Raw genomic sequence first — 18,283 nt, forward strand, 5'->3', positions numbered from 1 at the left:
TTCAGTTTTCATTGGACATGACTGATTTATAGCCACCTTCCCCACTCTGGATTGGTTCAGTCAAGTTTGTGTCCCTAATGTTGGCACAATATGACCTTGAAGGTATATAACTGTGGCGGTTGTTTTAACCACAATTTTTAGTAAGGGTTTGAACACATTTCCCCCACTTCTTTGGAGTATTAAGATCTTTAGGCTTGAAAAGGGGATACTGCAGTCTTTGAGTTGAGGCACCTTCCAACCAAGAAACACAGTCAAGTCTTAGGAAGGAAAAAGTAACAAAGCTGACTTGCTTGAACTAAGTAAGTAGTACTATGAGATTTGGCCATTTGACACAGTGGTATGCCAGATCTTTGCTATAAATGACAGCTAAGGGGTGTATCACTGTATATTAAAGTGATAATTGCTATCTCTGAAAGGGAGTGTCTTATATTCCTATCTGCTGTATAATGGATATAAAGCGAACATCAATTTGCACAGTAAAAAATAAATGCAACCCCAGGGGAGATCTAGTGATGCCCATAGTTGGGTTAGAATAAAGAGCACCAACACAAATTTTTATTAGAGTATTAACAATTTATTCCCTGAAGTCCAGTTTCTTAGGCAAGATAAGAAAACCACCATTGTCTACCCAGGAGCAGAGGGACTCTGTGCACAGGTATTCCATTCCTGTCTCCTACAGATGTAGGGATTAGTTTCACTTCCAGTATGTTGCTCTTTTTGTAGAAAACTGCTTAATCAAACATCAAAACTAACTCAATACCAGAGAATTCATATTAGAAAGCATTTCATTCGTACCACTTTTGTTGAATTACCTGAAGCAGAAACACTAGCAAGTATTCCATAAGTAAAACGCATATAAAATTGATATGTTAGTATGGATCACAAGATGAAGGGGTGGATATTTGTAGAGGTATAATTATTATTAATGGATAAAGCCAGCATTTTCTTTCACATTTAGCACAGAATGGCTGAACTCCATCCTATAGAGGAAAATGGGGATGACGCCTAAAACACAGTCACTGAGCAGTCACACTTCTACCTAGAAATGATTCAGTTTTAATGAAAACTGGTAGTAAAAATAAAACTGGAAGAGAGCAGAATATTTATTTTCATTTTTACTTGAAACCAATAATATCTAATATCACCCAGGAGAATTTTCACTTGGATTAATGATTAACATTCTTCTCAGATCTTCCTAAGAGCCAACTGCACGGCACCCTTGAATGAAGCCAACATCTACTCACTGGACCTCTGTGGTACCAAGGCAGCCCTAAGATTAGGACAATCGCTGAATTTGGATCTGGATGCAATTTTGGAAATCATCCAGCTAATTTTTCAAGGGCTGAGAGGTAAGTGACACAACCACTTCTTTAGTTGGCTGACCTTAATCTGCATAAGACAAGCAGCAAGGAAGCTGATATTGAAGTAAATTCTAACTGGGAATAGAGGCTGAGCAATGGGCTGCCCAAGCTCCTGCTGGGCCAGTTATATCCCTTGGCTTTGTGGCTCAAAGCAATGGTTATAACTAAGGAAGACAATTTCGTTAGTCATCCTGTAGGGCTGTGATTCTCAGAGCAGGCCAAAGAAGGGCTCTTCAAGCCCTTAAGGTGACCTTCAAATGCAATCTCTCCCTTTGGTTCCTTCAAGTGACAGCAGGTTATTTAGCATATAACTAAAGACTACTAATAAGTCACCTTACAGATAGAGGCAGTTATCTGGCATTACTAATTGGTATCCTTAAATTTGAGAGTTATTTATGTTTAGTGAGAGACCTAATTAGGTTTACTAAGAAGTTTAGTTGTTGCACAATGCTTGGGAATATTATAAAACACCCAACTGAGCTTTGGAATTTCTGCAGTTTGGGGAAAGGATGCTTTGTTAATGGTATATTATCAACTGAGTCTTGAACAGGCTTTGATTTTCAGGCTACTGAGATTCTTGCCTTTTAGTTATAAGTTACTGCTAGTTTCATGTCTGATTTGCTATGGGTGTTGTGTGTAATGCCACTGGAGCATCAGGATACATAACTGCATCAATAGTAACTTTGCCTCATTCTTTTCAAGATGACACACTATGGACAATATGAAATATTTACAGACCAATGGCTAAAGTAGATATCAATCTGATTTCTCCATTCAGTGACATTTCACTGGTGGTAGTGCTGTTCTTCATCTTATGCCAGTCAAATAACTTGCGTCATATTAAAGATGGTAATTGCAAAATGAAAATTACCATTAACTTTATAGAACATAATTTTATCATACAGAAATATGGGTTTAAGCTCATGCTGTTTCTTACAGAAGTAACTAACAGGTAATTCACACATGGTATTAGCAATGAATATAATGTAATTATTCATACTGCTTCTCACTAGTCTTTACCGACAGTAGTTTTTTGATTTGGAAGTGATCAGTGAAAGGGAAGAAGAAGATAAAAGGAAGGTTGAGAAACTGCTTTAGAATAGTGCTTAATCTGATTGAGGTAGGAGGAACATGGTGCCAAGAAAGGAGTGTACTCCTCTTTCCAGTACCCAGGCTTAAATCTGAGTCACGGGGTTATCTGTTTTACTGCAATAATTACTGTTATATAATACTGGACTTCCATATAAGATTGTGTCTGGGAAAAAAAATAAAGAGTTCTTCAATGTTATTTCAGTGCATGAATATGGTCACCACAGTGTAATGCATGGAAAACAGTGTCTAAAAACACATGTATAAGAGATATTTCCAAGAGTGTTATTTGCTTGCAAAGCTGAGATCAGTGTGGTTCCTCTATCAGAACAACTACTAATCTGGTAAGGACTGTCTGAAGCAACTATTTTGGGAACTGACTCTGGACAAACACTTGCAGTGTCCAAAGGAGTGCCTGACAGAAAAAGAGGCTGGTAACTTTCAGTGAATTTTGGCATTTTATATAGAGATTACCATCCTTATCCCCAAGCTCGACACCAGGTAGCTATGGGGGTGGCCGCCTGCAATCATGGTGCAGTGTGTTGCTGCCAAGGTGGACAAGAAGGACCTCGTCCTCAAAAAATTAGGGTTTTAAGCTTATTTTTGCCTGGCAGTTCACTGAGGGGCTGGCACAGGGATTGGCCATTGTTTCAACTCCCATGGGCTAAAGCAACTTTCTTGGTGATGATGATAGTAGAGAGGATTTAAAGAGGAAAAACAGTCTATATTTTTCATTCTCTCTTTTTTTTTTCTTATTGGATCCAGGCATTTAAGGAAATCTCTGTCAGTTACTGGCTGACCACAAAGATAATGGAATAGCGATTCCAGTTCCAGAACACACAACAATGAGTACAGTCTTTGCACAAAAGGCTTGGAAAAGGCACTAAAACAAACATAACTATAGCCTTTACCAAGCAACAATGGCAGTTCATAGAATAGGGGAACTCTGATTTCCAGAGTTATTACATCACAATACTCAAAATGTCCCATTCTCAACAAAACAAGGAAATGGAAAAGTATGGCTCACTCATAGGAAAAAAAAAGAGATTGATGGAAATTATCCAAAAGGAAGCCCAACACACTAAAAACAAAGACTTTAACTCTCTTAAATATGCTCATTGAAAAAACCATTGATTTAAAAAAAAAAATGAAGGAAATTAGGAAAATACATGAAAGAGTAGGGAATATCAGCAGAAAAATTATAAAAAGGAAACATGGAAAAGTACAATAGCAGAAATTAAAAGCTTACAAAGGGGTTGAACAGCATATAGAAGCATGCAGAAGAAATAGTAAATTTTCAGTTCAGTTCAGTCCAGTTATTCAGTCATGTCCGACTCTTTGTGACCCCATGAACAGCAACACGCCAGGCCTCCCTGTCTATCAACAACTTGTGGAGTTTACTCCAACTCATGTCTATTGAGTCGGTGATGCCGTCCAACCATCTCGTCCTCTGTCGTCCCTTTCTCCTCCCGCCTTCAATCTTTCCTAGCGTTACGGTCTTTTGAAATGAGTCAGTTCTTTGCATCAGGTGGCCAAAGTATTGGAGTTTCAGCTTCAACCTCAGTCCTTCCAATAAATATTCAGGACTGATCTCCTTTAGGATGGACTGGTTGGATCTCCTTGCAGTCCAAGGGACTCTCAAGAGCCTTCTCCAACACCACAGTTCAAAAGCATCAATTCTTTGGCGCTCAGCTTCCTTTACAGTCCAACTCTCACATCCATACATGACTACTGGAAAAACCATAGCTTAGACTAGGTTGGCCTTTGTTGGCAAAGTAATGTCTTTGCTTTTCAATATGCTGTCTAGGTTGGTCATAAACTTTCTTCCAAGGAGCAAGTGTCTTTAATTTCATGGCTGCAGTCACCATCTGCAGTGATTTTGGAGCCCAAAAAATAGTCTGTCACTGTTTCCCCATCTATTTGCTATGAAGTGATGGGACCAGATGCCATGATCTTAGTTTTCTGAACGTTGAGTTTTAAGCCAACTTTTTCAATCTCCTCTTTTACTTTCATCAAGAGGCTCTTTAGTTCTTCTTCACTTTCGGCCATAAGGGTGGTGTCATCTGCATAATCTGAGGTTATTGGTATTTCTCCCGGCAATCTTGATTCCAGCTTGTGCTTCCTCCAGTCCAGCATTGATGTGCTCTGCATATAAGTTAAATAAGCAGGGTAACAATATACAGTTTTGATATAGCCCTTTTCCCATTTAGTACCAGTCTGTTGTTCCATGTCCATTCTAACTGTTGCTTCCTGACCTGCATACAGATTTCTCAAGAGGCAGGTCAGGTGGTCTGGTATTCCCATCTCTTTCAGAATTTTCCACAGTATGTTGTGGTCCATACAGTCAAAGGCTTGGGCATAGTCAATAAAGCAGAAATAGATGTTTTTCCGGAACTCTCTTGCTTTTTTGATGAATTTGATCTCTGGTTCCTCTGCCTTTTCTAAATCCAGCTTGAACATCTAGAAGTTCATGGTTCACATATTGTTGAAGCCTGGCTTAGAGAATTCTGAGCATTACTTTACTAGTGTGTGAGATGAGTACAACTGTGTGGTAGTTTGAGCATTCTTTGGCATTACCTTTCTTTAGCATTACCTTTCTTTGGGATTGGAATGAAAACTGACCTTTTACAGTCCTATGGCCACTGCTGAGTTTTCCAAATTTGCTGACATACTGAGTGCAGCACTTTCACAGCATCATCTTTTAGGATTTGAAATAGCTCAACTGGAATTTCATCACCTCCACTAGCTTTGTTTGTAGTGATGCTTTCTAAGGCCCACTTGCCTTCCCATTCCAGGATGTCTGGCTGTAGGTTGGTGATCACACCATCGTGATTATCCGGGTCGTGAAGATCTTTTTTGTACAGTTCGTCTGTGTATTCTTACCACCTCTTCCTAATATCTTCTGCTTCTGTTAGGTCCATACCATTTCTGTCCTTTATTGTGCCCATCTTTGCATGAAATGTTCCCTTGGTATCTCTGATTTCTTGAAGAGATCTGTAGTCTTTCCCATTCTATTGTTTTCCTCTATTTCTTTGCATTGATCACTGAGGAAGGCTTTCTTATCTCTCCTTGCTATTCTTTGGAACTCTGCATTCAAATGGGTATATCTTTCCTTTTATCCTCTGCCTTTCGCTTCTCTTCTATTCACAGCTATTTGTAAGACCTCCTCAGACAACCATTTTGCCTTTCTTTTCCTTGGTGATGATCTTGATCCTTGCCTCCTGTACATGTCACAAACCTCCATCCATAGTTCTTCAAGCACTCTGTCTGTCAGATCTGATCCCTTGAATCTATTTGTCACTTCCACTGTACAATCATAAGGGATTTGATTTAGGTCATACTTGAATGGTTTAGTGATTTTCCCTATTCTTTTCAATTTAAGTCTGAATTTGGCAATAAGGATTTCATGATCTGAGCCACAGTCAGCTACTGGTCTTGGTTTTGCTGAGTGTATAGAGCTTCTCCATCTTTGGCTGCAAAGAATATAATCAATCTGATTTTGGTGTTGACCATCTGGTGATGTCCATGTGTAGAGTCTTCTCTTGTGTTGTTGGAAAAGGGTGATTGCTATGACCAGTATGTCCTCTTGGCAAAACTCTATTAGCCTTTGCCCTGCTTCATTCTGTACTCCAAGGTCAAAGTTGCCCATTACTTCAGGTATTTCTTGACTTCCTACTTTTGCATCCCAGTCCCCTATAATGAAAAGGACATCTTTTTTGGGTGTTAGTTCTAGAAGGTCTTGTAGGTCTTCATAGAACTATTTCAACTTCAGCTTCTTCAGCATTACTGGTTGGGGTATAGACTTGGATTACTGTGATATTGAATGGTTTGCCTTGGAAATGAACAGAGATCATTCTGTCATTTTTGAGATTGCATCCAAGTACTGTGTTTTGGACTCTTGTTGACTATGATGGCTACTCCATTTCTTCTAAGGGATTCTTGCCAATGGTAGTAGATATAATGGTTATCTGAGTTAAATTCACCCATTCCAGTCCATTTTATTTCGCTGATTCCTCAAATGTTGATGTTCACTCTTGCCATCTCCTGTTTGACTACCTCCAATTTGCCTTGATTCATGGACCTAACATTCCACGGTTTTATTCAATTCCAGGTTCCTCTGTAAGTTTATAGTAAATTTTAAGGCAAGGCAACTGAAATTATGGAGTCAGAGGAACGGACCAATAAAAAAGGATGAAGAAAAAGGAATAGAGCCTGAGGCATTAATGGAACACCATCATGCATAATAATATACACATGCATTATAGAAGTCCAAGATAAATAGAGAGGAAAGAAAATTTGAAGTAATACTAATAATGGCTAACAACTTCCCAAATATGTTGAAATATATGAGTCTACACATCCAAATATCAAACTGAATTACAAGCAGGATAAATTCAGAGATCCACACTTAGGCATGTTATAACCAAACTGTTAAAAGCCAGGACAAAGACAAAAGTTTGAAAGCAGCTAAAGAGAAGCAACTTATCCCATACAAAAGATCCTCAATAAAATCAACTGCTGGTTTCTCATCAGAAACCATGGAGGCTAGAAAATAGTATGATGATACATTTAATGTGCTCAAACTAAAAAAACTATCAACCAAGAATCTGATATCTGGCAAAACAATCCTTTAAAAATAAGGAAGAAATTAAGACATTTCCACACTAGTCCACTGTTAGCAGGTCTGTCCTACAAGAAACCCTAAAGAGAGTTCTTCATGGTAAAGCAAAAGAACACGAAAGGTAACTTGAAGGTAAAAAACAGATAACTGGTAAAGGTAAAAAAAGCTATCATAAAAGCTAATATTATTGTAATTTTTGATACAAAACTCCTTTTTGTTGCCTGTATGATTTAAAAGGCAAATACATAAAACAATCATACAAATCTATGTTAACAGGCAAACGGTATATAAAAATGTTAAGTCTGTGATTTCAACAACAATAAGAGAGGAGAAAGAATCAGGAAGAAAGAGAGTTAATGTATGCTATAGAAATTAAGTTGGAATTAATTCAAACTAAACTTGGGTTGTCATCCCTATGGACACCCAGCAAAGTTGCAGGGTACAAGATCAACAGACAAAAATCAGTTGTGCTTAAATACATTAGCAATGAACAATCCAAAAAGGAAATTAAGAAGACAATTTCATTTGTAATAGCATTCAAAACAATAAAATACCTTGGAATAAATGCAACCAAGGATGAAAAGTCTTATACTCTGAAAACTACAAAACATCACTGAATAAAAGTAAAGAAGGCTTAAGCATGGAAGGCATCCATGCTCACGAACTAGAAGGCTTAATACTTATTGTTAAAACAGCAACACTCCAGAAAGTGATCTACAGATTAATGCAATCTCTATTAAAATCCCAATTGCCTCTTTTGCAGAAAAGAAAAAGTCAGTTCTCAAATGCCAATGTAACCGCACACGACCTCCAAGCAGTCAAAATAATAATGAAAAAGAAAAACAAATTTGGAAAGCTCTTATGTTACAATTTCAAAACTTACTTCAAAGCTACAGTAATTACAATGATGTGGTACTAGCATAAGGATAGATATATAGACCAGTGGAACAGAACTGAGAATCCAGAAATAAAATCAAATATCTATGACCAACTGATTTTTTGAGTAGGTGCCAGACTATTTAATGAGAGGGCAACAACAGTCTTCAAAAAATGATGCTGGGACAACTAGAAACCAGATGAAAAAAGAATGAAGTTGTACCTCCCACTTTATTCGAAAAATTAATTCCAAATGGATCTACAGCCAAAATAGAAAAACTAAAAGTATAAAATTATTTGGAAAAAACACAAGGATATATCGTCATGACTTCACATTTGGCAACAAATTCTTATACCAACAGCATAAGCAACAAAAGAAAAAATATAAAGTGGACTTTTCTATATCAAAGGACGTTATGAAGAATAAGAAAACAACTTACAGGAGAAAATATCTGCAAATTAAAGTCTGGTAAGGGTTTAATACTCAGAAGATAAAAACAACTCTTAAAACTCAACAACAAAAAGAAACAATTATCAAATGGGCAAAAAACTTGAACACACATTTCTTCAAGGAACATATACAGATACATAACAAGAACACAAAAAAATGTTCCACATCACTGGTCATTAGGGAAATGTGTATCAAACCACAGTGAGCTACCATTTTTTCACCCACTAGGATGGCTTTAGTTAAAAAAACAAATAAACAGAAAATAGCAAATGTTGATAAAAATATGGAGAAACAGGGGCCCTCATACATTCTGGTGGGAGTGTAAAATGGTGCAGTCATTGTGGAAGACAGTTTAGTGGTTCCTCGAAACATTAAACACAGGATTACCATAATGATCCAACATACCACTCCTAGGAATATATATACCCAGGAAAAATTAAAATATGTGTCCAACCAGAAACTTGCACATGATTATTTATAGTAGCATTGTTCATAACAGTCTAAAGAGGGAAACCACCTAAATGCTCATCAATGGATGAACAGATTAATAAATTTTGGTGTACACAAACAAAGGATTATTTAGCCAAGAAAGAAATGAAATACTGATACATCCTACAACTTGGATGAACCCTAAAGGGATGTTAATTGAAAAAATCCAGTCACAAAAGGTCACAGATTGTATGATTCTTTTTATATAATGTATCCAGAATAGGCAAATCCATGGAGATAGAAAGCAGATTATCAGTTACCAGGGAACTGGGAAAGAACAGGATAGGGAATGATTACTTAGTGGATGCAAGGTTTTTCTCTGGTGTGCTAAAAATGTTTGGGAACTAGAGAGAAATAGTTACTGTACAATATTAGCAATACACTAAATGCCAATGAATTATACAAAATTGTATGTTATGAGACTTCTTCATCAATTAAAATTTGCTAGTGGTGGTATTTACCAAATGCAAGCTCAAAAAAAAAAAAAAAAAATTTTCTTCTTACCTAAAATGAGAAGCTTGATTTAGGAGGCAGCTATAGTCATCAGGAAGCTCTATCAAACTATTTCTTTTTCTAGGGTACCTAGAAATATAATTTAAATGGCAATGAGTAAATAAGCCCAGGTCAAAAACAGACCAAGTAATAGAAGGATGAATGTTTTAAAAATAATGAGAGAAAAATTCCCTGGTGGTCCTGCTTCCACTGCAGGAGGCACAGGTTCAATCCCTGGTCAGGGCACTACGATCCTGCCACATGGCACAGTCAAAAACAAAAGAAAAAACTTAGGGATTCATTTTTATAATCCATAGTAATTTGCACTGTTGATTAGATTTATCCAAACTTTTCAGTCTAGAATTCCAGATCTTTCATCAGCTGGTTTCCTTTCCAAATCCAACTCCTACTATTTCCTAAGACTAAATTGTTCTAATATTTCTATACTGTCTAGGAAGTAATATAAAGTAGCAGTTAAGAACACAATCTTTGAAATCAAACAGGCCCAGTTACAAATCCTAGATTCTGACAGTCAACAATCCTGTATCTGCTGGTCTGTAAACTGAGAATAAATATATTATGCTCCCTCAGTCATATGGTAGACTATCAATTTAGTAACACATTTTGTTAGGGGGTGGGGTGAGAAGAGAAACATTAAATACTCATGATGATTGAAAAAATGTTAAATAGGAATAACAGTATCAAAGAACCTCAAAGGGCTGTTGAGAACTCAGTTAGATATTGAAGCAAAGCATAATATACTTAGTACCTAATACATGTTTGTAAGTGTTATTTTCCATTCTCACCATACTAACACAACAAAAGCCTTGCATGTATGCCCTGGGAAAGGTCATCTGAATAATATGAAATTATTATCTCATATAAAGGTCAGCTGAAATAATATGAATAATACGAAAGTCTCTCCTTAAACCCCAATCAATTCAAATTCTGTAATTCCTTCTGTGTGCAGCAAAAATTATCTCCTCTAAGGCTAAACTTATATCATTAAGAATATTTACTCTCTAACTTTCTATTAGCATTAACAGTATATTCCATATATTATTACACTTTATCTTATCTCTTGAATTTATGTATATAACTACTCTATAAACTACCTATGACTAAAACCTGTATGTGTTATATATCTTTTAACTCTCCAGAAGTAATGTTAGTCTAGTACCATGCTGGGGAAACAGCAGATGTCTAACAGACACATATTAACTTTTGTGAGACTAACAGTCCTAAAATATGTACTCATCTTTTAAACCCTTCTTGGTGATGTGAAAACTACTGCCTCTGAGCACAGGAGGTGGAGCTATAATCTCTAAATCACTAAAACTGGGTTATACATATGAGAGGATATGTTAGCATAGGTTTCAGGGAGAAGGTAATATTTAATCAGTCTTTGAGGAAGAGATGAATTTTGATTAAGCCAAAACTTAAAGGAGACAGGGGGGCTGAAGAAAACTTTTGTTGAGTAGTCTCCAAGCATATAGAGAGGAGGAGATGAGGAAGAGGGAATAGTTTTACTTATATTTTCATTCTCAAAAGGAAAAAAAAGTGATTTACATGAATACTGTCACTACCCTCTCATTTTAATAAGTAGTAGCTCCAAGAAACCATCTCTTCCTTTGCCTTTTAACAGGTATGCATTAGCTTAAGAAACAGGAGTTGGTGGTGTCAAACAATTTAAGAGGGAAAAGACAGTTACTCCAAGAAAAAAATCAATTGTAGGAAGAATGGAATTTTCAGCAAGCCATAACAGAAATATAAGAAATAGTATGCTGAGTGAGAATGAAAACAGACTAGAAAGCATACTCATCAGTTAACTACTTTTGGAAACACAACTTGTAGGGAAGGACGGAGAAGTAAAACCAACCTGACTACAGTGCTTTTTTGCTTCAAACAGTTTAGTAAGGCAGGGTCTGTACACCACCTGTATGGGAAGCAGAGAGAAAAGCAAATGGGTCATCACAACTTTAGTGCAATATTCATCAAGCCATCCTCGCTAAACCTCTCGGCCCTTTCTTTCCATGTGCTCTGTGCTAGACTTCTTTTACCTTACATCTTGCCTCTTCTTTCTTCTCTTTTTCTTTTCTCCCCTTCTTTTTTTATGTCTTCCTATTTATCCTCCCCCAAATCTTCTATTTCTTTTTTAAAGGGTTTATCTATTACTAGAAAAACATAAACTACACTCAGTATTTTACAAGAGGGCATTTAATACCAGAAATTGGAAATAAAGGTTACAGAAAGGCTGAGAAGTCAACCAGGAGACAAAAAAGCAAGGAGGCAACAAGAAGATCAGCCAATAACAGGAAGCTACTACCCCTGCCAGGCTGGAGGAACAAAACAGTATTTTTGGAATGGTATCGTTGGAGCTAAGGGTCAGTGGTGTATCAGATGAACCAGTGACCAAAACCACTTGCACTGGCTAGGCACTACAGTATCCTCCTGTATGAGTTATCTTAACTCATATAAGGAATGCAGAACTAACAAGCTACCACCAAACAGAAGAATTCAGGAAAATCAAAAGGAGAAGCCAGTCCATGCACCCCACCAACCTCCCAAAATCCCTCTTGCTAGACTCCATCTTGGTTGAGCGATATAGGTGTCACCAGGAAGGACCCTGAGTCAGAGTGATAGGCCAGAGACACCCCGTAAACTACCTCAATTACCATAAAACCTGAGACATGGCAGAGCCGTTCTGAGTTCTCTTATCCTGCTGCTCTCCACCTGGGCGCCCCTCCCAATAAAGTCTCTTGCTTTGGCAGCACGTGTGTCCCCTCAGACAATTCACTTCTGAGTGTCAGGCAAGAGCCCACTCTTGGGCCCTGGATGGGGTCCCCCTTTCCTGCAACAGGTGGATGCTGGAGCTACAGCAGACTTGTCTGGTGGGAACTAGAGCCAAGGAAGAGCTATAGCCACTGTCAGGGATGCCCCACAAGGCAAACAGAGGTGACCTAAACACAGGTTTCTCTCTTCCTCCTGGCCTCCAATATCCTGCCAGTGCCTCCCACAGGCTGAAGCCAACTGACAACGCAGACTGGGAAATACGGCCTTGAGAGGTCAGTTCCCTGTCTGTGCAGATGATGAGGTAAGGCTCTGAGGCAAGCAGAGCCAGGAATGGCACAGACTTTGTGTTTCAAAGTTTGAATTTTTAACATTAAACTAGAATGGCAAGCTAAGAATGTATCAACTCCAACTATATAAAAATAAAATTAGTATAACCTACTGTGATTGTACTCAACACAAAGCATGGTACTGATTTTTTTGGATCCATCTGATTCATTTTAATCACACTGGAAATCAGACTACCTCATGAGAAATGAGGAAACACAGAAAAGCACCCAAAAGAAGAGATGAGAACACATGGAAAGGTGGCCAGAGATGGGCAGACATTCACACAAATCCTGACTTGAGCATGCAGGCAACAAGACACCGATTAAAGAAAAAGGAGAAAAGAAAAGGGGAGAAAACTGAAAAGACTAAAGGAAATCATGAGTGTGATACTGTGACTGACAATGTTAAAAAAACAGACGAGAAGCCACAAATGGAATTACTTGGGCTAAACCTATGTCTATCAAACCAAGACTGAACAAAAGTATGAGGGCTGGTAGCTAGGAGATCTCACCACGTTTGGAGAGTTTCCAGGTTGGGGAACACGTGTCAATTCAGGGACAGTGGTGTGCTCAGAGAGTGTGGAAGTTCTGCTCCCTTTTCCCCATACCTTGCCCTGTGTATCTCTTCTATCTGGCTGGCCCCGAGTTATAACCTTTTACTGATGCCCTAGAAGGGAAAACGTTTCTCTGAGTTCTGTGAGCTGCTCTATAAATTAATCACACTATATAGCCTTTTGGTCAGCACAGGAGACAGCCTGGATTTGTGACAGCTTGGTTCTTTCTGAAGTATGTGATGTTGTCATGTTTTTAGGACTGAGCCCTCAGCCTGTGGGATCTGACAGTATCTCCAGATAGATACTGAGCTGAACTGTAGGACATCCAGCTAATGCTGAAAAACTACTTGTTGGATGTGTGGGAAAAACAGCCTCCCCAAGTGTCAGAAATGGATGTCAGGATCTTTAATGGGGGAAACAGAGTAACACGATGAGAACTGACTATTAAATTCAAGGTATATGTCAATTATATCTCAAAAAAAAAAGATAGAAAATGGTGGTAACAAAGATAGGGTTAGGAGACTAGAGATTTGAAGGGTAGAGAGTAAGCAAGTAGAAGGGTCTATTAAGTATGAGGGTACAAAGAAATCTTTAATAAAAGAAAAACACACTTCTCCATGGGAAATTTAAATGGATACATTTTTGAGTTACCAAATGACTTTTTAAAAAATTAATTAACTAAAAAAATAAATTAATTAATTAATTTTTTTTATTGAAGGAAAATTGCTTTACAGAATTTTGTTGTTTTCTGTCAAACCTCAACATGAACTAGCCATAGGTATACATATATCCCCTCCCTTCTGAACCTCCCTCCCACCTTCCTCCCCATCCTACCCCTTTACGTTGATACACAGCCCCTGTTTGAGTTTCCTGAGATATACGACAAATTTCAGTTGCCTATCTATTTTGCATATGGTAATGTAAGTTTCCATGTTACTCTTTCCATACATCTCACCCTCTCCTCCCCTCTCCCCATGTCCATGAGTCTATTCTCTATATCTGTTTCTCCACTGCTGACCTGTAAATAGATTCTTCAGTACCATTTTTCTAGATTCTGTATATATGTGTTAGAATATGATATTTATCTTTCTCTTTCTGACTTACTTCACTCTGTATAATAAGTTCTAGGTTCATCCACCTCGTTAGAACTGACTCAAAGGTGTTCCTTTTTATGGCTGAGTAATATTACATTGTGACTTTTATTACCTCCTCAGTCACCTGTCTAAGATATGTGCTACCATGAGATATGCTACTATTGCTGCCCCACTCTGGGTTCTTCTGATGCTTAACTGTGACTGTATGGCTGCTGACAACATGCTTATCCTCACTTCACCACCACCTCCACCCCATTTAAAACTGGGATGAGACAGCAGCTGTGAGGAACTTAAGCACAATGATTGGCAGTCATGGTGGAACATTGCTGCTGGTCTTATCCCCAACTTCTTCCGTGTGTGAATTAGGAACCTTGTGTGATTTTGTCGTCCCCTTCAATCAACAGTAATCAATCTAAAAGCTTAGCAGGTATTTTAAATTTAAAATTTCCAAACTGTATAATAATCCAATAATGATATTTTATCCCTGCAGTACCTCTGGAGGAGGGGCCTCACAGTATCCCAATATTTCTGGAAAAGCAGGAACAAATTTGTGGGTAAAGATAAATAGCTACAGAGTGCATTGTACTCTCCTTCTGCAGCATCTACAAGAAAACAAAAATATATTTAATAAGTACATTATTCTTACCTGGTCATCCTGTTTCTAGAGTTTCTTCCCTGTTTACGCTCATTTCTATATTCTGCCTATACAGAGTATACTTTGTACTCTGTAAAATTGTGGGTGACAAGACACAGTGATTTAAAATCTGATTTGAGTCATTCTTCTGATCAGACTTCTATGTCAAACCACACCCAAAAGACAAAATACAAAAGTGCTTATCGTGGCATAAAGGCCCTACCTGATCTGACTTCATCTCTTACCTGCCTCCCCCTGTTCATTAAGCTTCAGTCACTCATCTCTACTATTCTTCGATGACATCAAGCAAACGCTTTGCATTTACTGTTCCTTCTGCTTACGATACTCTTCCTTCAACTCTCCATCCAGTTCAACGCCATGTCCTTTTTGATCTCTCTGCTCAGTGTCTCCTCACAAACATGACTCTGCCCCAGCATTCTCTGTTCTCATGACCTGCTGTATTTTTGTTTGTAGCACTTATCACCATTTGACATTATACTATATGTATTTATCTGTTGGCTTATATTTCATCTCCTCTCTAATAAAAGAAAGGACTTTATCTTATCCATTACCATATGACAGCACCAACAAGATAATAAATAATTTTTTAAAGAATGAACACAAATCTGTGCTGACAACCACTTGGAAAGAAAGCAGTATCCTATTTATACAGAATCAGAACAAACAAACCTACATCTAATGAGCCCCACTGAACAGAGTTCAAGGTAAAGAACCCTGTTAAGGCTGAACAAAAGAAAGCATCTCAGAGGAAATTTGATGACTCTTCCAAAATCATGCAAACCTTCTGATTTTTACCCATACAAAGCCACAAGGAAACCTTCTCTACCTTGATGCAGATTTAAGGCAGTAAAGAAGAAAGGAAATTATTCTGTTACTCAAATACACAGGGCCTCGGTTAATACAACAGGCCTTTCCCAGCAGCATTTTATTTATTTCATAATAGATACAGTCAAATGTTCAAACTTCAAGAATCAGAGTATATTATAAAGCCAAACAGTTCTCTTTCTTTAGAGCCAACCAATCTTTGTAATTTCTTATCTGTCCTACACTGCATGAAGGCATTTTGTAAGCTCAAATACAAAAGTTCTACATAGACAGGAGCCATGAATAGGTTTTATAGATTATAAGGCTAATCTGGTTTCTGACCTCACCTTTTACCCACACCGGGGCAGGGGCACACATGTTTGGAATGAACACTGATCAAAGAGGTGAGGAATAAAGAGGTGGTTTTGGCTGCTCTCACCCTTGAGGTTGAAGGTAACAAAAAAGTCTCTTATTTACTACTCTGTGATTTCATTTTCCTACTTACTGGTAAACAGTTCTTCAGGTGGAGTTACTCCAAGTAAATAGTGGAAGAACAATGCAGCACAGCGAAGATACGGGATGACGCCATTCTTCAAGGAGACCCACAAATACCAGCCAGGAATGCCACACCCAACGCAGCTGAGAGGCAACAATTCCAGAACAGAACAGAATACAAATCAGAACACCCAGATTGTAAATACATCCCCTTTCAAAAACACATCCCAGCATTAAATAATTTTTTATGCATTAATGTTTAAACATTAAAACAAAATATTTAACTAGCTATAGCTTCAGTCTTTAAATCTCCTAACAGCTTCTTAAAGCAAACCACAAATCTTGCATATTTTATGAGGTAGATTCTTAAGGCAAAGAACAACTTTTTTCTTTTTCCTAACCCTTGTAATGAAATGTGGAGCAAATGTATTTATCAGTAACTAGCCAAAGTAGCTAAATTAGCTTAAAAAGTTTAATACTTTCCTGACTTATGTATTAAAAATGGTGATTTTCAGGGCAATGAAACTAATAATCTATATGATACTATAATCTTACAACACAAAGCAAGAACCTTAATGTAGACTATGGACTATATAGTTAATAACAATGTATCAATACTGGATCATCACTTTAACAAATATACCACACAAATGAAAGATGTAATGGAGAAACTGGTGGTGGGAGGGAGGAAATGGAAACTCTTGGTTACTTTGTATTCTGTAAACCTAAAACAGCTCTAAAAAATAAAGTCTATTAACATAAAGATAAATACACATATTCAGTACTTAAACTGAAAAAAAGTTGACTGATGAAGAAGATGAAAACAAAGAGGGAAACTTGGCAGCAGATGACGCTCAGCAGAGCACTGTATTGCACTTTTGGTTTTAACCTGTGTATTGTCAATATATTTTACATATTACTCACAACAGCCTTAAAAAACTTCTAAGTAGTTAAGTGTATTAACTGTATGAACTGCTTTAAAAGGACAACCTATTTTCAACCTTTTACATTTATTTAAAGTTTAACTGCTGCATCTTGTTAAAATTCTATCATCTTTTGCCTATATTCCTGTAATAGTTTATAAGAATAAAGATGTGTCAAAATTTGTTTTCAGTCTCAGAAACAAATGAATGGGAAATTTTTATTTGTTGTTATTCCAAAAGCCTTTAACTGATTTTTAAAAACTGGAATTAAAATGGTTCAAGAGATACTGCCAAACAACTGAACAAAGATGTGGAATTATAAAAACAATATTGAGATAGACTGGACTAATGGGCTGTTACTCACCCACTTGTATACTGAGAAACTTCTGCCAAGAAAGAAGATGCAGAACGAGCCTCTTCACTTTCTTCCTGTATCTGTGCAAGGGGGAGGCCTGAAAAAGAAATTCTGAAAGATAAATCTATTAATTTACTATTCAATTTATTAGTGAATCCTCAATTTCAGAATTCCCTGGTGGTCCAGTGGTTAAGACTGTCTACCAATGCAGGGGACACGGGTTCGATCCCTGTTGCAGGAAGATCCCACATGCTGTGGGGCAACTAGGCAACTAGGCCCGTGCACAACTACTGAAGCCCAAGCACCTAGAGGTTGTGCTCCACAACAAGAGAAGTCATCGCAATGAGAAGCCAATGCACCACAACTAGAGAGTAGCCCTCTACTCGCTGCAACTAGAGACAGTTTGTGCACAGCAATGAAGACCCAGCACAGTCCAAAATAAAAAAAATAAATAAATAAAGAGTTCAGTATTTGTATATGATTTTTCGATTTGAGGTAAATTTTATAATGCAATAAAATACATAAATATTAAATGCACCATTTGATGAAGTTTGATAAATGCGCACACGCAAATGGTCTGAATTGTAAGAAGTCCAGCTTATCAATTATTTCTTTCATGGATTGTACCTTTGGTGTTGTACCTAAGAAAATACAATATCTTTTATTTATTTATTTGAACAATATCTTTTAAAATTAATAAACTATTTTTTAAAAGCAGTTTTAGGTTCACAGCAAAACTGAGTGAAAAGCACAGATTTCCCATATACCCACTGTTCCCAAAAACCTACGGTCTCCCCCACTATTAGCACCACTGGCACATTTGTTACAGCCTACGGTGATACATCATTATCACTCAAAGTCCATGGCTTACGCTAGAGATAACACTTGCTATTGTACATTCTATG

General features: G+C 37.5%; 1 protein-coding gene across 1 annotated transcript in view; it reads right to left on the minus strand.

The window, feature by feature from the left end:
- Nucleotides 1–18,283, minus strand: part of UBR1 (ubiquitin protein ligase E3 component n-recognin 1) — a 137,461-nt gene that overhangs the window by 6,573 nt on the left and 112,605 nt on the right. The window contains exons 40-44 of the mRNA XM_065940397.1: nucleotides 17,388–17,475; nucleotides 16,111–16,244; nucleotides 14,640–14,748; nucleotides 11,259–11,315; nucleotides 9,392–9,469 (exon numbers count right to left, since the gene is read on the minus strand). Of these exons, the coding sequence (XP_065796469.1) occupies nucleotides 9,392–9,469; nucleotides 11,259–11,315; nucleotides 14,640–14,748; nucleotides 16,111–16,244; nucleotides 17,388–17,475 (466 nt within the window). The remainder of the gene's footprint in view (nucleotides 1–9,391; nucleotides 9,470–11,258; nucleotides 11,316–14,639; nucleotides 14,749–16,110; nucleotides 16,245–17,387; nucleotides 17,476–18,283) is intronic.

The sequence above is a fragment of the Muntiacus reevesi genome, chromosome 7, assembly GCF_963930625.1.
Source record: "Muntiacus reevesi chromosome 7, mMunRee1.1, whole genome shotgun sequence".
Classification (NCBI taxonomy): domain Eukaryota; kingdom Metazoa; phylum Chordata; class Mammalia; order Artiodactyla; family Cervidae; genus Muntiacus; species Muntiacus reevesi.